This window comes from Cydia pomonella, chromosome 20 (genome assembly GCF_033807575.1).
Source record: "Cydia pomonella isolate Wapato2018A chromosome 20, ilCydPomo1, whole genome shotgun sequence".
Taxonomy (NCBI): Eukaryota; Metazoa; Arthropoda; class Insecta; order Lepidoptera; family Tortricidae; genus Cydia; species Cydia pomonella.
In genome coordinates, this window is record NC_084722.1 from 3,076,295 (window position 1) to 3,100,275 (window position 23,981).

The following is a 23,981-nucleotide window of genomic DNA, read 5'->3' on the forward strand; positions in this document are numbered from 1 at the left end:
TAGTAACACCGACGCGTAGGAGAGTTGTTTAGGCGCTGTATTACACTGGATGAGTGTTTTTGAAAACCGACGCGTAAGAAACTTGGTTAGGGGCTGTTTTAAATCAGGGTAGAGCAGACTGGCGTATTGGAAATTGGGAGATTTCAGCATATTGGTCAATGTAGCTGGAAAGGATGCAACTCCTGTCTTTTTTCTCATCTTACCTCATGAGACGACTTTATAAAGCACACCAGTTCTACAGCTATAATCATTTCTTGATGAAACACAGCTGTGTCTTCTAGAAATCTTTCTCTTCAGGTTTCTAGCAGTTTGGTACTCAACAATGTCAGATTTATATCATTCTTTATTTTTAATTCTTTAGATATTGTTATTGGCTCAGCCTTACATTTCACCTTATAATACATTCAATAACTACATTGTTTAATCATCATCGGACCCAAAAGTAGTCTCCTGAACACCATTTAAATCTCTAGTGGCCTCGGCTAATCTATCCCTCGCTCTTTTATACTGCCTCAACACCGCCTCGGCCCCTCTCAATAACGCCGACGCGTGGGAAACTTGACTGGGGGCAGTTTTGAACCCAGGCAGGGGAGACTGGGTGATGGTGGACCAGCGGACGGAGAGGGTGCCGGTGGTGGTGAACTTGAAGTTTGCGTCCTTGAAAACAAACATGGGAAATGTTAGTGAAATAGTGATATCTACGGCAGCTTTTAAGGAAAAAAATGCAAGTAAGTAGTGAAGTACCTAATTAACTCTAATTGACCAACACGTTATTTTACAGTATTGTCCGAAAACTTTCCCATCTTTTTGCAAAATATGCTAATTGTATATTTCTTTCTGTTATGGAAGACTTGATTATAGGGGGCACTTGGTCATTTATTATAAAGTTATATTAAATTTAAAATATATCTAAAATAACAATTTGTGACCACGGCCTCCTTATGGCAAGCGACAAAGTGGGACTTTTTTGCCGGCCGCGGTCACATTTTTAACTGCACTACGTTGCCAAAATCAGAACATTTTAGCGATCGGTTCCTTTTAGGACAGTTATTGTTTAAACTTTTGACCGCCAAAGACATCATATGACGCGCGCAGCTACAGTCCAATATCAACCTTCATGCGTACCGACAAGGTTCACGATTACACGCCGCGTGCGATAGGCGTGGCGTTCAAAAGGTTAAGGGCAAATAATTACAGTTTTATTATTAAGGTTACCAAGTCTCCCCCTAGCATCAAGTTTCCCCAGTCTCCCCTACTTATTTACTTAAAACCGAGGTTTATTCACTCACCTGTAACTGAGGTTTAGCCAGCACCTCCAAATCTTTAATCAAATGGCACCCCCCTACAAAAAACCTCCTACTCTCAGCAGCTACATGGTTCAACTCCTCAGGGCGCGAGCAGGACAGCTGCCTGCTGTAACGGCCGGGCTGCAGTGTTAGAGGGAGATAGCAGTAACCTTCGGTCCGTTGGCGGCCCCACCAGTCGGTGGAGATGATCTCGAAGAAGAGTTTTAGAGGTGGTGTGTCTGGATTACAATAATAATAGGTTGGTCAATGAAAATATTAAATAACCTATAATATAATAATAATAATAATTTAGCCTATATACGTCCCACTGCTGGGCACAGGCCTCCTCTCATGCGCGAGAGGGCTCGGGCTATAGTCCCCACGCTAGCCCAATGCGGATTGGGGACTTCACATACACCTTTGAATTTCTTCGCAGATGCATGCAGGTTTCCTCACGATGTTTTCCTTCACCGAAAAGCAAGTGGTAAATATCAAATGATATTTCGTACATAAGTTCCGAAAAACTCATTGGTACGAGCCAGGATTTGAACCCACGACCTCCGGATTGAAAGTCGGACGTCATATCCACTCGGCCACCACCGCTAAATAACCTATATAACATTAAATGTGAGTGCTGGTCTAGCGATAAGAGCGTACAACTTGCAATCCGGAGGTCGCGGGTTCAAACCCCGGCTCGCACCAATGAGTTTTTCGGAACTTATGTACGAAATATCACATTTGATATTTACCAGTCACTTTTCGGTGAAGGAAAACATCGTGAGGAAACCGGACTAATCCCAATGGCAGATGGCAGTCGCTTTCGTAAAAACTAGTGTGTCTACGCCAATTGTGTTGTGGCAGGCATGATTACAACTTTTAGAACGCCTTTTGACTTTTATCCTTATTCTTTCACTGACGTATTTATTTATTTATATTATAGGACATTATTACACAAATTGACTAAGTCCCACAGTAACCTCAATAAGGCTTGTGTTGAGGGTACTTAGACAACGATATATATAATATATAAATATCTATAAATACTTAAATACATAGAAAACACCCATGACTCAGGAACAAATATCCATGCTCATCACACAAATACATGCCCTTACCAGGATTTGAACCCGGGACCATCAGCTTCGTAGGCAGGGTCACTACCCACTAGGCCAAACCGGTCGTCAAACTCGGTCGGTCGGTATTAAACTTGTTAAATATTAAAAAGTGGCGCCATCTTACCGGGCATAACCCAAATGTTGTGGCACCATCGCTCGAAACGATGCCGCTATACCTTTGGCCTTTGATTTATTAAATTTTAAGAGACAATTTAGAAATGATACTTAATTAGTTTTAATTAAGGTTGAAATTGCATTGAAACAGAGTGTACATTGTAATGTAGATTGGGCGGCACGAGGTTAAAGGTAGTTTCCAGTATCCCTTTGAAAAAACCATACCTGTATTCAAAGGCCCATCTAATGTGAGTTCCACCAAATGTCCGAAACTCCAATATTTCTGTTCACTATCATTTGTGTTAGACTTGGAAATGTGCGTTCTTCCGTGTAGTGCGTCTGAACATTGCAATTCTTCAGGCACCTGAAATTGATTTTGCTATTACAAGAATATAGGCGCTTTAATGAATAAATATACAGACTAAATTCAATCTTTGAATGCAGTATTACTCAGTTTTGAAAATGGAGTAAGGTCTCCTTTTAGCAAAATGTCCTATGTCTTATATTCAAGGTACTTTCCCTTGATGTCCCATAGTCTTGGGATGCCCTGTATAGTTTATATTCATATAGAGTCTCGGTTACAAATTCATTTACTTTAAAAGACACTGCACCTACTTAATCTTTCTGGTTTAACCCATTGGTTGACTGGTAGACAATGCCTTAAGGCATTAAGTCCGCCATTTGTACCTTCATGTATTGTGCAATAAAGATTAAATAAATAAATAAATTCACCAAAAATGCATTTTTGTGGTAGTTATGAGCGCTTTACATAAACATTGGACCCGGGTACGTCCTTAAACTACATCCAAAAGAGAGGTATGGGCAGTGTGAATGTCATCTCGCTTTGTGTGGTAGGGCACAGCACAGCGGATGTCATTCCAGATCTAGAGCAGTGCCCAACTGGGGAAGTACAGCAAACCGTAGCCAAATAACACTAGAAGCCGGTGCCGGCGAGTAAGGTTGCCAGAGCTGAACGAGGGTGCGGATTGTTAGGGTCGACCTATGTACGCCTGGAACTCCTCTGGACTTGCAGGCGTACATAGGCTATGTGGACTGCTTACCATCAGGCGGGCCGTATGCTTGTTTGCCACCGACTTAGTATTTAAAAAAAAGCATTTACTAAGCATAGTAGAAAATGTTAAAACATCTATGTAATTTATCTCCATCTGATAGCAGGGTCCACACAGAGCGAGCATAAGCGCGAGGCAATTTCCTCACGCACAAAACGGCCAGTGTAGACGCGCCTCGGCCGAGGCGGCGCGCTCGGGCGAGAAAAACGCACGCAAAACTAATTAGGAACGATTTGATTGGCTATGGGCGTGGCTAGGCCGGCGGTTTCACTCCATTCTAAATGCGAACGTACTATAACTATCAGGATTACAAAATATATTGTTTAAAATTGCAGCCTGTTTATTCAATTAAGAATAAGTATCACATTTGGTTAAAATATATCTCACCTTGATATAAAATTCCACATACAAATTGTCCAAATCAAAATCGGTCGCCGAAAGGATCTCCAGGGTGACATGATGGTGTCTCCTGCCGAGTGGGGGCATAACAAACTTCAACAGCTGTTTGTGGCGTTTTTCCCATTTCTTAGACAATTTTTTTAACTGTAAATGAAAAGACGTTTTTTTCCCGACTACGAGAAGGGTTTTATGATTTAAGTCAATGTATGTATATACAGCTGTGTGCAAAGTAATATCAATTTATTTCACACACAGCGAATTAAGAACAAGCTGCCGCGCAAAAATCGCTGCGGAGTTAAGTTGGTCTTACTCTAAGACCCAGGGTTACGAAGAGGGGTAAGTAAGCACTTACTTACTGTATTATAAAATATATTAGCTGCAAATTTGACAGATAATGCAGAGTGCGCTGTAAGCAGCCATGCGTTTTTTTTGTGTTAACCCTTTGCACGACATCCCTATTGTGTGGGGCGGGTTATACGGTTTTACCCACTAGTTACCACCAACTTGTTACCAGTGGTAGCTATTGGGATGTTTTTCCCACCTTTCACTAGTGGTAACTACTGGGAATTTTTACTAATTAATGGGAATAACTAATTAACTTATAATTAATTAGACTTTTAATTAATTATTGATTACAGCACTCTATATTTATACTGTTTTTATTAGTATTGAACTCTAACAACATTTTGGTGGTAACTACTGGGTGCTAAGTTGCTAACTTTTTATCTTTAATACTTCGTCGGTGGCAACCAAGCATACGGCCCGCCTGATGGTAAGCAGTCTCCGTAGCCTATGTACGTCTGCAAATCCAGAGGAGTTATATGTGCGTTGCCGACCCTAACACCCCCCTCGTTGAGCTCTGGCAACCTTACTCACCGGCAGGAACACAACACTATAAGTAGGGTCTAGTGTTATTTGGCTGCGGTTTTCTGTAAGGTGGAGGTTCTTCCCCAGTGGGAACAACCCTGTGGGGCGCGCGCGAGCGTCAGTTGACGTATTTGGGGGTTGAAGGGTTAGCTAGCTTGTCAAATGTTACTGGTTGCTGAAGCATTGGGCCTCAGTTTGACATGATATGGGGTAGGATTATCACTGACACTAAAAGTGATAATTTAATCTGTCCACGTGGTGATACCTACTGGACTGAAATGTGTAACAGCTGAATATGTACGGATTGCAACAGTTGCAAGATATACAAATACAAAATTCTATATTTCATAAAAAAAGTTACATATAATTTAAGGGATGGTGTCTCCCGGTAAGCAATATATTTGCCTCTGTTAGGAGGCACCGCTCTTCCTTGATTATTGATAACTAATACTAAGCTATATTATTTGCAAACATTTACTACCTATACTATTAGGCGGGTCCACACCGAGCGAGCATACGCGCGAGGCAATTTCCTCAGATAAAACGGGCAGTGTAGACGTGCCTAGTGACGCCATTTTCATTTTCCGCTCAGGTGAGGCAAACCATGCAAGGCCGGGCGTTTGCCTCGCCAGGACATTTCCTCGCGAGGCTGCTCGCCTATTTCCAAAATCAAGATATAAATAAATACTAAACACAAAACTTTTACCAGGACTAGTAACTCTTCTCCATCCATCCTTTCAAACTCCACATCAACGGCATACTCATACCCCTGCTCCAGCTGGTACGGGTTCAAGTCCAGGCTGTTCACGTCCGGTGACACAATCAGGTAGTTCTGTGATACATTATGGTAGAGAGATAGGAGGGTGATCTCTTGCTTTAGGAGTAGTTGTGAGTTTCTGAAATTTTATTATTATTATACTCTTTATTCATTCAATATCTTAGGTTAGGATTTTTTATAATATGGATATAAAAGTAAAATATAAAAACACTTACAAAACAATACAAAAGATATAAACACATTATAAAAAACCTAACCTAGGGTGCCGCCAGCAGCGGGGCAGGGCCCAAGCTGCCGGTGGTCAGGGCCGCAGAGAGAGGAACCGACGTACTATACGCGCCGTGTCCAAAATTACTGCCTTCTGCATCTGACCCTTGATCCAGCCACCTAGCGAGAGTCTCTCTAGGTGTTGGTCGAGACTCTTCGCTAGGAGACCGTTCGCTGACACGACTATCGGGACAATGATCGTCGAATCAACATCCCACATGGCGGTTATCTCGTGAGCCAAGTCTAGGTACTTACTGGACTTGTCCTTCTCGGCTTTCACGAGATTCTCATCATGGGGGATGGTGATGTGATGGAATTATTATTATTATTATATAATTATAGGCGAGCAGCTATTTAGCTGATGAGCCTATGTCACACAGTGTCCTGTATTATACAGTTCAAATTTTCTAAAGTCGTATCACATCACTAAGTAACATGGTTGGTTTTTCAATGAAAGTTTTGTTATTTGTTTAAAGTTTGAAGTAAAGTTGTCATTTTAGTATGTGAACATTTCTGTAATAAGAATATTGTCAGTTAATTATCATTAAATAAGAAAACAATTGGTATCTGACCAACCAAACTACCACTGTACTTACCACATATGGGTAAAGATTATAGGTTTAAGTCCCAGCTTGCACCAAGGCTTTTTAAATGACTTTTCATGAAGGAAAACACTGTGACAAATCTACATCATATCCTGCAATTCCTGCATACACCTCTAAATTCCCCAATCCACATTGGGCTAACAATGATCAATTTTTTGTTTACTGCCACACCATCATACTTAGCCTATTATACATCTCACTGTTGGGCAAAAGTTTATCTCATTGTACTAGAGAGTCTGAGCCAAAGAGTAGTATAATATATAAGACAGTTGAGTGCTCTAGTACAATGAGAGGAACTTTTGCCCAACAGTGAGATGTATAAATAGGCTGAGTATGATGGTGAGGCAGTAAACAAAAAGTTGATCATAAGATAATAATTAAGTAGAGATGCCTCCTGCCCACAATGCGGTAAGGAGGAGACTAGCTTACACTTACTAGCCGAATGTGTCATGTCCATAGTATAATTCATTCGGTAGAGACTTACTAAAAGAAAACAAACAAAAGGATGTCAGTTCTGCAGGAAAACAAGATTTGAGGAGTATGGAGAATGCCGCAGGGACATTAACCTGCAGCTCCTACTTCAGGGAATTGGGCTGAATTAATGCAGCTTGCGATCAACAGCCTACCTGTTACCGGCAGGGCGTCCCCGCAGTCCCCGCACCACATTACATCTACATATTCAAGATAATAATTTTGCAGTACTTACTCATTATACTCAGAGTTGTCATACATAACATGCATAGAAGTCCATTTTTCCTCACTGGCAATACTTTCCTCACTTCTAAACAAATGTGCCATAGAGCTTGTATCTTCTCTAAAAACTTTTTCACTCAAATTCAATTTTTCAAAGCATGAATTCAAATTTAGAATATCAGAGCCACTAGTTGACTTTTTAATTTTATTTACTGGCATTGGTAAATGGTAGTCATGATGAATATATGTAAATACTTTGTCAGGCTGGTAATCCGTTTCTTCTAACAAATCATGGTATGACAATTCATTTTCTGAAATACAGTTATGTATGTCACTGTACCGCTGTATTTCATGCAAACTGAATGCTTTCTCTTGCCATTTGAATTCATATTCCTCTATCTTGTTATTTTCTACTTGCTGGATGGTGTTATTTCTGTCATTGTTATAGGTCTCGAACTTGGGTAATGTTTTAATACCTTCATGAGGTTTTAGTCTTATCCTGATAACAACAATTGATGTTTTATTTGATGTGAAATATACTTAAAACACAGCTCTGGCCACTAAATAAATAAATATATCACTAGCAATTTAAATAACTGAGACTTATCTTTAACAAAATCTTTTACAGGCTACAAGGTAATGGATATACCACTATTGTATTCATGTACTTGAGAAATATACCTGTTTTTGGCGATACTTATTCGAATAAAAAATATAATTTGGCACTGTTTATTAAATTACGATATCTTACTTTATAGTAATATTTTCTATAGGTGATTTCAACCAGTACACTCCAGTTACTTTATTACTTCGGTCAAAGTTGTTCATTGTGTGTAATTAATTATTACATTACTTTATTTAAAAGCCAATAAAGCTTCCTGTATCACACCGTGTTTTTGACATTGACAAATTCTTTTTGTCAAAAATGACAACACAACCGTTTCCATGACAACCATGAAAACATGTTCGAATCCGCGCTTCAAAGAAAGATGAATATAAAATATAATAATAGCATGCAAGTTATAATAGAATATCTTATTTCAAAAATATTATGTTAACTTGATCAAAAAGTGAAAAAGTAGTACAAATTAAAAACTTCGTAACATCTAAATTTAGAAGTATTAAAACTTAAAATTAAAACAATTTTTGGCACCACATGGTCATTCACTCCTTCATCCGTTTTCATTCGCATTACCCAATCTGTCAGTCACATCACTAAAACTAAACCGTTACCCGTTAGCTCCTCTGTGGCTCAGTCTGTGGTCAGTTGCTAACGGTGTTGTAGCGTTGATGGTTTTATTCCGTGTTCTTCATAAAATACGGTTTCAAATAAAACTTATCATAAATATCGAACTTTTCACATAACATTATCTTATCACACGTTTTCGAAGATTAATCGATGATGCATAATACTAGCTGCGCCCAAATTCCGACAGTGTTGTGATGTGCTACTTTGCGAATATTATTGTATAAGTTGTTTTGGTTGTTAGTCACGCGTGATTTTTAGTGAAAGAAAATGCCTGGGCAAGGAGAAACTACCGTTTCGGTGCCGCTGACGCCAACGAGGTCTGATTTGTACTGGCGAAGAATATTTAACAAAGTAAGTTTCTTACTCTTTTCAGTAATTTTCATAAAACTTGAGTTAACAGTTTTCAATTGATACGTAAACTATAGGAAGTCTCACGCCACTAAAATGTGATAAAAATATCAAAAGCCAAAGCTTATTAATATATAATTTTACTGGTAACAAGTTTCGTATACTCATTAGCATATTTTATTTCTGTGTAGGTATAAATCTGCCTCGCACATTCAATTGTTTTTTTACCGTCGCGATTTTCTCGTTTTCATTTTCTGCCACGACGATAAAAACTTGGGCAAAACATTTAGATATAATTATAGTAGTAGTAGTAAACACTTTATTGTACAAAAAAAAAAGGAAAGAACACACATGATTCATACAAAGGCGAACTTATCCCTTTCAGGGATCTCTTCGAGCTAACCTTTGAGCAATTGAGGAAGAATTGGAGAATGGTAGACATCAAAACTGTACTAAACGGCATAAAAGAAAATATTTAATTTCCTAAAGGATAGGTAAAACTATACCTATTTAAAGAGATATTTTCTACTTTTATATATCTTTACATAATTTTGTCCATTGGTTTATTGGTAATTAGTTAAGTATGTAACCCTTGTTAGTTTAAATTGTTATATTATTAGACTATTTTCATAAAACACATACAACATCAATGTAAGCATTATCCATAGGTAACAAATACAACTATTTAATTATAATTTCCAGCTATTATAAATTAGTTATTACACATTAATAATCTTTGTTTTGTCATATTTTTAATAATGGTTATTCTCAATGATATTTGCTATATCTGCAGCTCCTCCCAGTGCCGGATTAACCATTAAGCAAAATAAGCACTTGCTTAGGGCACCACGTCTAGGGGGGCACCAAAATCATAGGAAAAAAAAAAAACGCGCAGGCTGCATCAGCATCGCAGTCGTAGTGTACTACACTTATGTACACGAAACTTTTTGACACGTGTGCAAGTACCCATCTAATAACGAAGGGTCGTAAGAGAGTGAGTACACGTAAGCACATCTCCAACCTTCATCAAAGCTCATGGCCAAAAAATCTTACCGTCGGGCTTGTGGCCAACCGATTTTCTCGACGTAGATTACCGATTTTGTAGCGTATTTTGGTCTCTTGCACACCAGATGTGGCGGCCAGGCCGAGTTGCTGCAGAGCCGCGATCCTGCGACCTAATTGTCAAAGTGTAATAAAGGGCCCTGCGAAGGCCGAAAAACACAAGCATCTTATCAAGTTGCGCTTTCGAGTTAAGGCAAAGGCCGAGCAGTAGGAGGACCGTGATTACATAGGTTCGATTTTTAAGCCACTCTTTTGCAGTTCGGCGTTAGGTCTCATGCGACGCCAGGCCTTCTACTTTATGCAAACTGCCCCACTTTCGCTTGGTCATGGATCCAAATCCATGCTGTCCTCTTTCGCAGCTGGGCTGCCTTGCTCACACCTCGCCATTAGTTGTATTATATGATAACGCGCCGCGTTCGGACGCTCCGGACGTCCAGCTATTCATACCTCGCCATTGGTCAAATTCAAGCCTTGCTTTCTTCCAGCTCGACCTTTGGCCTCATCCGTAAGCGTTGATCGAACGCTCCGCGCATTCAGCCTTAGACTTTGCCTTTAAAAACACCTTCACGATTTAGGCCAATCAAATTACATCCAAAAATAGCGTTTTGAGGAATTAATTCCCAGCAAGCTGGAAATTGTTTTAATACATTTATTTGGTCCTAAATGCGTGTAATCCATGTGTAATCCCAGTTTGCTCTATCCTAGGAGGTGTGCATACATTTTGGGATCCTTAGGAGATCATTTTTTCCTTTGGATTGCCAAACCACTCGATGTAGAAGGAGCCCACTATCAATTACAATAGCACTTAGTGGATCAGACACTGGTAAGAAAGCGTTTTCGGATTATTAACATGATTTTACCAAAAATAAAAAATGTCGACCTAATTTACAATTTAGGACTACGAATACATATTAAGGTACCTTAAATCAATCAATCAATCAATCAATATAAATTAAATTACATTTCGGATCCTCAGATATCAATTTTAATAATACTCGTAATTAGAACAAATTTTCCGTCGGCCGTACCGTTTTCGATTTACAAGCAAAAAAACTGAAAAAGAGGAAACATTTATGCACACCTCCTGGAGTGGAGCAAACTCGGATTACACGTATTTTTAGGTCGAAAAAATCTAATTGTATTGGCCTAATTGTGACACATTATTATTTAAGAAAACGGGACTTATTCGCGTTTGATTAAGTTCTAAAATTACCTCCAACATCAAGATAATGATGTCGACTTTACACAGTCTTCTCCGAGACCATGGGGACAACGCCGTCCTTGAAACGTCGGGTCAGAGGTAATTTTAAAACTTACCCTATTAAGTCCCGTTTTCGTAAACAATAATTTGCTATTTAAAACATTTGTGGGCATTGGTACTTGTTCTGACAAAAACCAATGGCCAATGGCTAAGCCCCTACTGAAGCTCGGCCTTTGCCCTCACATGAATGAGCTTCACAGGAAAGCTCTAGAGGTTCCGAAATCCTGTGCGGAATACTGCCTATGTCTTACGTCTTCGCTTACACTTGGATCATGGTTGGCTTGGCCTCCGGACTTATGCGAAGCACGGTCTTCGAATTTGCTTACACTTGACCTTAATACTGCAGTTCTGTCAATTTCCGTGATAAAATGATGTGACGGATTGAAAATTCTATTCTCAGAAGTAATGCGGCAATAAACGTCACTCAATTTACCAAGAAAATTCAATGTAATCTTGATGGGGGGGCACCATGGTCTAGAAATGCTTAGGGCACCAAAATGTCTTAATCCGGCGCTGGCTCCTCCCTCATATTTTTGCATAGAGCATTTTTGCTGTATAGAGCAGAAAAATATGTTTTTTATTTTTTATATAAAAGATGACTAAATATTTGGTCAAGATCCTAGACAGACAAAGAGGTTGATGAACTTTAAATAGATGGCGCCACAATACATTGCAAACTAATTTTTGCTTCAATCCAAAATTTACAGCTCCTGACTTATTTCTGTAAGGCTATCTAAAATTGTGTGTATGCTAACAAGCTGATGAAATTTAAACAGGTAAAATGTGCTAAAAGTTGCAATGATAATGGCTCACATTTGCCTGCTGTTAGTGGTGGACATATGTCAGACATTATGTTCCGCATGTATTTGCCAACCCTGAATAATATATTTTTAAAACAATACATAATAATCTTCGAACTAATTAAAGTTAACATTTAAAAAAAAATGTGTATACTTCTTATTTGTACCTTCAATTTTTTTTTCTTTGCAATCATAGGTTTCATAAGAGCTGGCATGAAATTTGTACTTTACTGCCATAATTATATACATATAATCAAGACCAACTTTCATGAATCAACCTATTACATATTTAAATTACAAATATAAAATAAAAGGAACTGTCAGTTTTAAATTACAAATATTGTGAAATGCCCCCTTTATTTGATCCTGATTGTACAGTCAAAAGATTTAATTTGTGACCCATTTCATACCTTGTCACACTGACAAACATGAAAGTCGCTAGAGACCTCATACTATTGTCACTGGCACAAGGTACGAAATGGGTCACAAATTAAATCTTTTGATTGTACAATAAGCAGCTTATCAGTACCACTACCCACACTGTACAGTCATGTGTTATTTCAGTCCGCACCATTGTAATGTACATATGTATTGTTTTTATTTGAGCTCAATACTATTGGCTAGTGGCCAGGACTGTTGCTCAGCATAATCATAATATTTAAAATAGTTCACTCTTGGTTTTTATATCTGAATATTATGCCATAGATCATAGATCATGGATTTGTCAGTTTATACTCTTAAGATAGAATTAATTTAATTTTGAGCCTTTACCATAATTTAAAAAATTTTCAACTATTTGGGTTGGATAAAATGTCAAGTCAATGTTAAAATAATTAATAAATAGCCGGGACTACACAGAGCGAACATGTACATGCATGGACCCAGCCTAATGAGTAGTTAGAAGTTTTCAGTAGTTACATAACAGGATAAAATCATTTCCTTCCTGCTTGTTACTTACATTTTTAGGGTTTAGAAGGATCCCTCAATGCAGCACTATGCTAGTAGCAGGTAGCTAGTGCCAATAATTGCCATAATCAAGTTATTATGTAATTACACCCATAAATATAAGCACGCAATTTATTGTCCATTCAACCTAAGGAGTTGTATAAGTGACTGGTATTTAATTGCTATAATGTTGCTACAAGATACTTCCCCTTTAAGAATCCACGAAAAAGTAAGTAAATATTCTTTATTGCACCAACACTTATACATTTCAAAAATTTTAAGCAAAATAATTCTTAAATAATGTGACATATCAAACATTCGTTCTAAGGAAGGTGCAAGGAACAAAATCTCCATATACCAAAAAGTGTCTGACATAAAAACATAAATAGGTGGCGCTACAATAGCTAGAATACTTGAGAAAAAAATCTAATCATAGACAGCGCACTTCACTCCGTCAATAACGCCTAGGTTCTTAGCTACTCTAGCGCTACTCTGGAGAGATTTGGAACTATTATTTATAGCTGACAGCTGGACACTTGCAACTGCACTTTCTGCCTAAGGAGTTTCTGTTCCTTGCCTCTACCTTCCATAATTCGTCCGCTATTTTGTAATTTCTTGACAGGTTAGAAACGAAATTTTAAAGTAAAACTCATTTATGCTACTTGGTTTGTATGAATAAGTGACATTATAATAAAAAAAATGCTATAACTCCCTAGGGCTACACACACACACACACACATAAAGATAAATGTACAACTTGCGAACTTAATGCTAAAAGGCATTCACTACCAGTCAACCATTGGGTCAAACAGAGACATACATTAACAACAGCGAGAGAGTTTAGATTAAAAATATCAAATATATACATAGTTTATTTTGAAATAGGTAATAAATACTAACCCCCTTATCCATAAACGTCTACTAAAGTTGTCAAGCCGCTAATAATCGTTTGTCCTTTTCCGACGTATTGGTATGATGGAAAGGGACAAACGATTATCAGCGGCTTGTCAACTTTAGTAGACGTTTATGAATAAGGAGGTAACAATAGCCATCATCTTACGATTACGACTTCGATTTGGTTTAGTTTAATTAATGATAAATTAATTGTGAGATTTGATTTATTTATTTAATTTAACGACGTTTAACGTTTTTGACGACCGGTTTGGCCTAGTGGGTAGTGACCCTGCCTACGAAGCTGATGGTCCCGGGTTCAAATTCTGGTAAGGGCATTTATTCGTGTGATGAGCATGGATATTTGTTCCTTAGTCATGGGTGTTTTATATGTATTTAAGTATTTATATATCTATATATTATATATATCGTTGTCTAAGTACCCTCAACACAAGCCTTATTGAGCTTACTGTGGGGCTTAGTCAATTTGTGTAATAATGTCCTATAATATTTATTAAGATTAGTTCAGTTCAAAAGTTATTTAAGGAAATCCAGAAATACAATTTACAGACGAACATTTTAAATAGAACAGACACAAATCAAACTTAATACTAACTACAACTAATTATAAATCTACGCAAGCAACACAAGTAAGCAATTAAAAGGTTATATTGTCAATTTAGGTAGACACTTGTGTCAATTTATACAAATTCATAGGTCGTCAATAAACATACTTATACCTAACCCAAAGACGATCAATGATATTATCAATTACATAATATATAATAGCGCTGGTGGCCTAGCGGTAAGAGCGTGCGACTTGCAATCCGGAGGTCGCGGGTTCAAACCCCGGCTCGTACCAATGAGTTTTTCGGAACTTATGTACGAAATATCATTTGATATTTACCAGTCGCTTTTCGGTGAAGGAAAACATCGTGAGGAAACCGGACTAATCCCAACAAGGCCTAGTTTACCCTCTGGGTTGGAAGGGCAGATGGCAGTCGCTTTCGTAAAAATTAGTGCCTACGCCAAATCTTGGGATTAGTTGTCAAGCGGACCCCAGGCTCCCATGAGCCGTGGCAAAATGCCGGGACAACGCGAGGAAGAAAAAAAAATATATATAAGTGGATTTCATTATAATTAAAGTATTGTAGGTCAGATGAAACTAAACAGTTGCTTTATTACCTATGTCATATATCTCCATTACTGACTAGTCCATCCAGTCTACGTCATCCCACGCATTTGCACTTGGCGCCAATCTAAGAAATAGTGGCCATGAACCGTTAAAGAGGGTAACTATTGTAAGTGTTGATATTGTCTCGTCTATTTATAGATTAACCCCTTCAAATTCGAGGACGTCTAGGGGTGTCAGGAGTTGTCGTAGCCAAGTACAAGCGTACATGTTACGCCAATGTTCATGCCAAGTTTCACGTTGTCATTTTCTCCTGATTATTTCTAATTATTTTTATTGATTTATGGCAACTGACACTTTCTAATTTTTCTAATTTACTAACTATTTATGTATTCATTTCAATTCTGTTACTTTTCAATGCTTAGATTTGACATTGTATTTGCACGCTTGCTTGCAAGCAAAATCCACATTGTACCAGAATGGTTCTAACACATTTTGTTACTGTATTTTTGCAAATAAATAAATGATCGATTGATTGATTCAGTATATCGTTTTAAAATGAGAACGTAAACTTCGAATATATTATTATGGCAGAGCCTATTGGCTCTTAATCCTTCAGATAATCTACAAATTATAACTGCATGTTGGTTTTAACGAACTTGTCGTTATTCTTCCTTCCGTTTTTAACATTGTTTTATGTAGGCTGTTTAGTTAGGCTTCATTGACCGACAATATCTTGTCTTGATATAAATTATAAAGAATTGATAACAATGAAATGGAATATTTTCATGGTTTTTCTAACATAAAGGGGATATCTTAAAAAACTTAATTGTAAATATAACGGGTTACCGCTAAGTAATACCGGTAGCCAACCTAACTTTACACCTTAACCACAATCGGTTTCACTTCTATTCGAGAAGCACACAAACGGATAAATAAGATGTATCTAGCCTAACTTTCGCGCTAACGGAGTTATAGAGTTACAACTACCTATGACTCAGTAAGTTGTACACCTCACGAACCTTCATAGTTCGGCCATCTAGGTAAATTTCCAAAACAAAATATAATTATCAAGCCATGTGACCGTGGAGGAGAATAGCTGGAATCACACAAAAGCAAGCATTTTTGCCCATGCTGAAAAGAAGACGCTACTGACGTAGACGACGAATGCTCGGTCAATAATCTCAAGACTACAAACAGTTACCTATCTTTGTTGACAAATTCTATACCCGTTGAGAGTATTTAAAACGTTACATCACTGCTAATACTTATTATAAATGCGTAGGAAGAAGTAGTAAACCGATTTATATACAATTTCTTATGGAGAAGGCTTGAGGCCCGGGGAAGGACGGGATAGTTTTTACGAATCATCAAGGGCGTCGCTAGCTGATGGGCGAGAGGGGGCAGTTTACATGGCCGATGGCCAAGGGGAGAGGAAAGGGCATATATATAGTTAGAAATTTTGTTCTCTAGGAGAGGGGCAGTCACCCTTGGCAACGCTCATGATCTGCATCATCGTTCCGCGCAGTCGAAGTCGCGGACAGAAGCTAGTGTGATATCAGTTACATCAAACATTACTCATCCCAGTTACGCGAAGTGATCAAAATACACAACACAGGAAGTCTTTAGCACATCAAATACAATCGAAAAAGGCATGAAACATGATCTATCAACGAATCCTAGGAAGGCTTGATATCGAGGCTGGACCGTTGTGACTCAACGGGATAGAGTTAGTCATCGCCAATTTAGGCGTTGATCCACTGATATGATATCGTGCGATATGTGTACTGTGTATATATAGGGAACTCTGAGATTAGCTTTTATGGAACCACTCCCTATTTTTATAAACTTTTATTTAACTTTCAATGTAATGTAACTATATACGTTTGTACGAGTCAAATCATGTAAGTTAAATTAGATCCACTTCCCGGTTTCCGATATAAGTCTGGTGGCAATGTAATATTATGGTACCATCGAGCTGATCTGATGATGGAGACAGGAGGTGGCCATAGGAACTCTGTGATAAAACAATACAAACAAGCGATAAAAGCTTGTACCAAAAATGAAATATTTGCCAAAAACTTATTTTTCAATATTAGGTCTAAAATCACTTTGGTCTCGTGTTCGTGTCAACTACAAATCACTTTAGCAGCGAGAACCCAATTCACGAAACGATACACTATTAGATATATTTCAAATAAGAAGAAAAAGTCCAAGATAACTTTGCGAAAAAAATACATCTTGTTACAGAAAATACTTGCTGAATGTAGGTTTAGCGCTTATACACTTCCAGGGGACATTCTTTTCATAGGAAACTCGGAGGGATATGAATTCCGCTTTTGTGTATACCTTTATCAGAACATAATCTACCCCAATATTAATATTTTACTCGAATGCGACTTAACCAGAAAGTAGGGTTATGAGTTCGGACGCAGAATATAAAATCATATTTTTTCTTCTAGCACCTAAATTTTTGATCGGATTTCAATAAAACAGACATCAGTAGATCCGTAATTGATACACGAGTGCTATGCAATACAAAATTACTAAAATGTACAGAGGAAAAATGTTCAGGGCTAAATATTGTGATTGCAAAAACAGATTTTAGATCTTAAATGTAGTGACAGTAATAAAATTTGACACATACAATCTCTGGGATCCAATATGTTAACATTCCTTACAATCCGAGCTTTGGGGACCACGAAGATCAGGCGCCATCATGAGAAGCATACGTCTTTTTTGTTCTTTCTATTTTTCTCAGGGTCTATGAGTTTTACAAACACAAACCAAATAATTCAAACAATATTATTCGAATATTTCGATATTTTGGTTCAGGCATGCCGTTACGCGTTCCCTTCAAGGTTTGTAAACTGTAATGCCGCTAAATACTGTTTGGAAACTAATAATAGTAATAATGAGTTTCACAAACATAAGTGCTCGGATTTAGCTCATGGATTGTAATGGAACAGAAGTAAATTATGAAACACAACTCCCTGCGACTGCACACACATCAAAAACATTGTCTAAGGACGGGCCTTATAAAACATTGTATAAGTTCGGCCAATAAGAATGGGGCCAGTACAGCGGTGTCACGCACACGAATTCGAGCCAATCGTGAAGTCTAACGCAACAACACTATTGGTTGATGAGTTCGCAACACGCGCGCGATTGGTCGCAACTAGTTACATTAGAATGCACGATTGGCTCGAATTTATAAGTGACACCGCTGAACTAATAGGACCATTCTTAGTGCCCGTAAGGCCTGCCCTTAGATATAATATGTCAATGATTAAAAATCAGTCCTTATATAAAGACCCGGATCACCCGGATTAGCGAATATCCGGATTAGAAATAATGATCTACTGTATCTGTACAGCTGTATGCGCAGACTTAGCGTAGACGTACCGTACAGTCTTTGTGACGTCAAATTATAGCGGTAGGTATATTATTTCGCCTACGTCATATTATTGATTAGCTTAGGCTTAGGTACGCATTACATTGTTTTATGAATATTTAACGATAAAAAATATGTACAATTGGTTGTGGACAATTATTTATTTTGATTTAATTGTTTCATTCAAGAAGGTTGCATGTTTACTGAATGAACGAGTGACTAATTTAGGACATACGTCAAAGGAGTAAGAACAAGGAAATGTAAAATCTAAATCACAACAATATTTGTGTTACTGTACAGTTTCCCTAAGTATTAACAATTACTTATTGTCCACGTTTTGCATTTCAGACAATTAGAAACGGATAGTGAGATCCGGAAATAGAACTGCCAGCCTATCATTAGCGGCAGTGGCGCCGCTAGACCGCGGGCCAGGAGCATATATTGTCAGTAATCGCCTCCCGGGCTAAAACTAACGTATAGTGGTTAACGGCTATGTATGATGAACCCTCGTGAACGTTAGTTGCCGCTCCGTTGGTGGATTGAGGAATGGCAGCCACCGAAACACGTACAAAAATGTAGTCATCACCTCCCGTTTGCTATTGTTACATTTGTTACTTAAAAAATCGTCAGCCGGTTGTATCGCGGTGGAAAGACCGTCAGTTAATGACATGAACATGTAAAAAATACGCGCCTTACCACTTTATGTCCGCTAGTATTCGTAATGTGTGAATAGCGTAACCGTTTATTTGGAACGCCTGATGGAATGCAAAGTTTAATAAACACACATTATAACAACATAGTAAAATTTGCTCAGTACAATACAAGCCCAAAACCTCCCTGGCCTGGCAATGGGAATGCACATATTTTTTGGCCACCTTTTATAAACGCTTGTGTCTAGACTGACTGAATGATGCATCAACACAGAGCGGAAACTATAAAAGAAAGTTGAAATTTGCACACTAGGTTGCACTTATAAAGTGTATAAGAGATATGCGGCGCTTTTGGAAAATTCACCCCTAAGGGGGTTAAAAAGGTGTTGAACGTTTGTATGGCGTTCAAGTTTTATTTTAACCTACGAGGTTGAAACTTCGTGAAAAGGTATTACCTTTATTAAAATAGAAGAAACGTCATTTCAGCGTTATTAAAAAAAATATTTTTTTGGTTAAAAAGAGTATGAAATTTTGTATGGGAATCGAGTTTTAGATGAAAACTAATTTCAGCTCTTTTGGAAATCCATTCCCTATTAGGATTAAAAAGGGGTTTAAAGTGTGTTTCGGGAAATAAATCCACACGGACGAAGTCGTGGGCAACAGCTAGTGTATTTCTGAACTTGTTGGAATCATAGCATATATCGCTATCATCATCATTTTAGCCTCCAGTCGCCCACTGCTGAAAATAGGCCTCTCTTCGTGTACGCCCCTTACCCCGGTCCTGGGCTAGTCGCATCCAGAAGTATTCCGCGATTTTTCGAATGTCATCCACCCAACGAGCTAACGGACGCCAGGCGCTTCTTTCATCCGAAAGCGTACACTAATCTGTCAACATTTTGGTACACCTGCCATTACTCTGCCTTGCAACATGTCCCGGCCAATTCCATTTCAGCTTGTTTATGACGTCACCCACGTCTCGCACCTTGGTGCGCCGTCGGATCTCGAAATTCCTCGCGGCTCTCTGATGCCTATTCCTAACCATGCTAAATGTAGTTTCTCGCTTGACTGCCCTGGATACTCAACTCAACCCACTTTTCGAACTGCACACGTATATTTTTGCAATCACAATTGACTCATAAAATTCCTTAACGATTGGTATACCTTACAAATATTTACCAACTTCCTTGTTTAGCTTATGACCTAATCTAGGCGTGAAGATACTGAAGATATCAAGATAACAATAGCATATTATATCTAGTGGAAATCATATAAATATACAATAGATTAGAGATACGCTTTGCTTTTATATGCCTATAGTACGAGTATAGTATGAATACGTATATGCGTTGTACATTATGTACATATGACACTACGTCATGTAAGATGACGAATTCGAGCGCTCGAAATTCAGAAATCAGCCTCCTGTACGGTGAACTTATATATACATATGTAAGGTACGGTCAACCAATTTGATTCCTAGGTCACTATAGAACCATGTCATAATGACTTCTACGACAGTGCTTATTGAGTGATGCATGTCATGTATAGAGTAGTTTAAGCGACAAGGTTCTATAGTGGCCTAGGATTCAAATTGGTTGACTGTACCTCTTCGATCACTCCTACGCCAGTTACATCGTGTGAAATGTACTTTTTACATCTAAAGGAGAATAGTATTAAAATTATTAGACCTCAAAGTTTGCTACGTACGTCGCCATCAGATATATCGGAGCGGCCAAGGTGCTCACAAATATCTGAACCCGCCTCTATTGTCAAGGCTCAAAAAAAAGCCAACGACACGAGGTGTTCCCAGGCGGTCACCCATCCAAGTACTGACCTCGCCCGACGTTGCTTAACTTCGGTGATCGGACGAGAACCGGTGTATTCAACGTGGTATGGACGTTGGCGACAAAGCGTCTGAATATTGTAATCCGTATCAGAAATATGAAGTCATTGCTACATTGCATGACATTTGCTTTAACCAATCTAAACACAGATACACTTTAGAAACGTAAAAACATAATAAAAACGTACAAGCTGGCAGGACCACACTCTGTCACTCACCAAATTTGTGCCAAAAAAAAGAAACAAAAAGCCAACGACACGAGGTGTTCCCAGGCGGTCACCCATCCAAGTACTGACCTCGCCCGACGTTGCTTAACTTCGATGATCAGACGAGAACCGGTGTATTCAACGTGGTATGGACGTTGGCGACAAATTGTCTGAATATTCATATCCATATCAGAAATATGACGTCATTGCTACAATGCACATTTACTTTCTTTAACCTACCAAAAGATACAGATACATACACTGAGCATAATATTAATACAGACAGAGCTTACTTGGATCATGATATCGTATATTTACGTGGACCATGGTATATATACAAGGAAGGTGACAGAAATGATCGAGGGGGATGGTCCTATGGAACTTACAGGAGGAGTAGCAGAGAATGCGTTATTATTGTTGGATTATGTCATAGTCTCACTTTTCATTCCTGTATATTAAAAAAAAAGTCCTTAGTACTACTGCTACGTCACCACGGTAGACTTGTTGATGTTGTTGTTGCGCACCGGTGCCTGGTGTGGAACAATAAACCCGACCAAATTACATAGGTTCTTTTTACTATGTTGTCAATAATGTTAAAACGTCTTTTTAATTTTTGCGTATAGTATGTTCTGTCCTGTCCCTCACACTCGTATGGCCCATATACAAAAAATCCTATATCTATGGCTTGGATAGACTCTATTAGTACTTAACAGTTTACCAACCAGCCAGTTAAAAACAAAGACTTACCATCTCCTTTTTTCCAGTACGACCGAGATGCGGACGGCAAGATATCCTACGCGGAACTCAAAGAGATCATCGAATCCAGAGAATACGAGCACGATCTACCCGACAACGTGGTCGAAAAGATCATGAAACTCGCCGACAGAGACAACTCGGGATACCTCGACTTCAACGAGTTTGTCGAGATGATGCATAATCCGGACTTCAAGGCAGTTTTTGGGCATTTTGTGGCGCGATATGTGCACTCTATTGTGCCGCATCGGGGGCCTGTGGATACTACTGGTGAGTTTATAGTTAAAGTGAATAGACTTTTAGGTAAGCATGTTCCCTCTAGACTGCATTGGCACTTACCATCCGGTGTGAAAAATTTATTATGTTTAATATAGGAATGAAGACACACTAAAACTGCTAAATCTTTACGGCTACCCACAGTTTGACTTTGACATATTCGCTAACGATAACGTCTGCGTAACCTTCTATCTATACATCTCGCTCGCACGAATATGCCAATACGAGCGGGATGCATAGGAAGTAAGTTACGCACAAGCTAGAGAATATATCAGGTCGATCTAAAGCTCGTGATAAATAGATGCATTTTTCGAGCGTTTGTTTCGAATTTGGTGTCAAAATTTAAAAGTAATTTGCAATAATTGGGTTAAAATTCTTTTCACCGATTTTGTCCCTAAAAAATGTGACGAAGTGGAGCTTTTTGTATGAGATGAAATTTTGTTTTTATTTTTCTCAAGTAAAATATAATCTACAGCTAGAAAGACATGACAATAGCACTCCACTTTTTTATTTAATTTAATAGAAGACATAGATACAATCGTGACAGAGTTGTCAGACACAAGACAACGAAAAGAATTTTGACCCAATTGTACAAAAGAAAATGAAGCAGTTGAATCACCCGAATAACCAAGTTTGCATTGGTGAAACCAATCCGTCTCGCTAATCGGAGACATACCGCCTCCAATAGAGTTTTCAGGGTGGGAACTAAATATTTGCCGTGACGAATAGCTAAGGCGCCATTCGTTTATTAGGTAAGATGATTTAGGAGGGGGGGTTCGACCATGTCTTATTTTTCTAACAAGAGGGTGAGGCTTGGATAGTTCTTACCAACTTACTTAAGATTATACTTTGAAAACCTACTGATCCAGACATATTCTAGTTGCAGATCCACTTTCCGAGTGGGTTTTGATCCTCTGGACTGATTAAAATCTTATGTAAAGATGAATGATAAAGAAAAACTTTAAAATAAAACCAAACTTGATAATTACTAAAATAAATATTAAACAAACGGTTGGCATATTTTTATATTTTTTACATAAGGAAGGGGGTAAAAAATAGCAAATATCGTCTTGCGTAATAAATGAATAGCGCCTAACCTAAACGAAAACATCTCGCCATATAAAATGCCATAAATAAATAAAGATCATAAATGCCATAAATAAGTAAAGATCATAAATGCCATAAATAAGTAAAGATCATAAATGCCATAAATGTTACAAAATGCAGTCTGAGTGTGTCTTCGTTGTTACAAAAGTGTATTCAGTCAAGAATTATCTAAAAAGGGCACCATGCACATACATTTAAATTGACATGATGAAAATGTTTGTTTTGCGATGTACATTTACTGTTAAGTAGTTTTAATACGAGTAGTAAATTGCATGGTGTGTTTACATTGAGTAACTTATAAAATATTTAGCTTAGTTGTTGTAAATATTGTATATCATGATTGAACGATGAATCCTTGACGTTGGAAAAACATAAATAAATACAATATCTAATAAAACACTATTTAACACAACACATAATTGTCTTTGCAACGTCATGTGTATAGATAAAATATTGTATATTGTAGAATAGTTTCCCTATTGCACTTACACGTTTTGTTGTAGTGTATGTTTTTATGAGCAGACAGTAAATTATGGACCGAACTGATTGCTGACCATGAAGGTGTTCCACAATAAAAGCTTTAACACAGTTTATTTTCTCAGTTACAGACATAGTGTGTACGAAACCGACTGTATGTTATAGAGTAACTTATATCTACTGCCCGACTGACCCCTAATCAAAGACAAATACCGTTAGAAGATCTACCTCCTAATTTTAGCTAACTAATGGACAAATTATGAAAGTACCATAATAATAAACATGTAACATATATATTTTTAATTTATATCCTAGATGTCGCTTTTTTGTGGGGGCCTATCTTGTGGAGCGAGTCAACTTCTGCCGGAAATAAAATTGAATACCGTTTTATTA

The 23,981-nt window shown here is 38.0% G+C and overlaps 2 protein-coding genes and 2 non-coding genes across 11 annotated transcripts in view; 1 reads left to right on the forward strand and 3 right to left on the reverse strand.

Moving 5' to 3' along the window:
* Positions 1 to 325: 325 nt before the first annotated feature.
* On the reverse strand, positions 326 to 13,285 carry LOC133528954 (tectonic-like complex member MKS1). 3 transcript variants are annotated; one of them, XM_061866479.1, is made up of 7 exons: positions 12,873 to 13,285; positions 7,208 to 7,693; positions 5,558 to 5,747; positions 3,973 to 4,128; positions 2,741 to 2,879; positions 1,290 to 1,525; positions 326 to 657 (listed from the first exon to the last, which is right to left on the reverse strand). In XM_061866479.1, coding segments are annotated over exons 1-7 (1,446 nt in total). In that variant the 5' UTR covers positions 12,875 to 13,285; the 3' UTR covers positions 326 to 420. The 3 variants fall into 3 exon arrangements, with proteins under 3 accessions (XP_061722463.1, XP_061722462.1, XP_061722464.1); XM_061866478.1 differs by lacking the exon at positions 12,873 to 13,285 and adding an exon at positions 7,946 to 8,101; XM_061866480.1 differs by lacking the exons at positions 3,973 to 4,128; positions 12,873 to 13,285 and adding an exon at positions 7,946 to 8,101.
* LOC133528957 (rhomboid-related protein 2) overlaps positions 8,429 to 23,981 on the forward strand; it is a 48,943-nt gene continuing 33,390 nt past the window's right edge. For 5 of the 6 annotated variants that reach the window (XM_061866489.1, XM_061866490.1, XM_061866491.1 and 2 more), the window contains exons 1-2: positions 8,429 to 8,794; positions 21,740 to 21,998. In XM_061866489.1, the coding sequence (XP_061722473.1) occupies positions 8,711 to 8,794; positions 21,740 to 21,998 (343 nt within the window). In that variant the 5' untranslated portion in view covers positions 8,429 to 8,710. The remainder of the gene's footprint in view (positions 8,795 to 21,739; positions 21,999 to 23,981) is intronic. The other variant, XM_061866494.1, reaches the window with a different exon arrangement.
* LOC133529428 (5S ribosomal RNA) lies at positions 20,712 to 20,830 on the reverse strand. The gene has a single exon (XR_009801135.1). It is a non-coding gene; the product is annotated as a 5S ribosomal RNA (ribosomal RNA).
* Positions 21,017 to 21,135, reverse strand: LOC133529429 (5S ribosomal RNA). The gene has a single exon (XR_009801136.1). It is a non-coding gene; the product is annotated as a 5S ribosomal RNA (ribosomal RNA).

What these genes read in the sequence shown, in the direction of transcription:
- LOC133528954 (XM_061866478.1), bottom strand. Translation starts at nt 8,022, where the DNA reads ATGAACAACTTTGACCGAAGTAATAAAGTAACTGGAGTGTACTGGTTG. An exon ending in GACAACTCTGAGTATAATGA is followed by an intron (nt 5,748 to 7,207) that starts GTAAGTACTGCA and finishes ATAAAATTTCAG; the next exon opens with AAACTCACAACTACTCCTAA. An exon ending in AGATGGGCCTTTGAATACAG is followed by an intron (nt 1,526 to 2,740) that starts GTATGGTTTTTT and finishes ATTGTAATCCAG; the next exon opens with ACACACCACCTCTAAAACTC.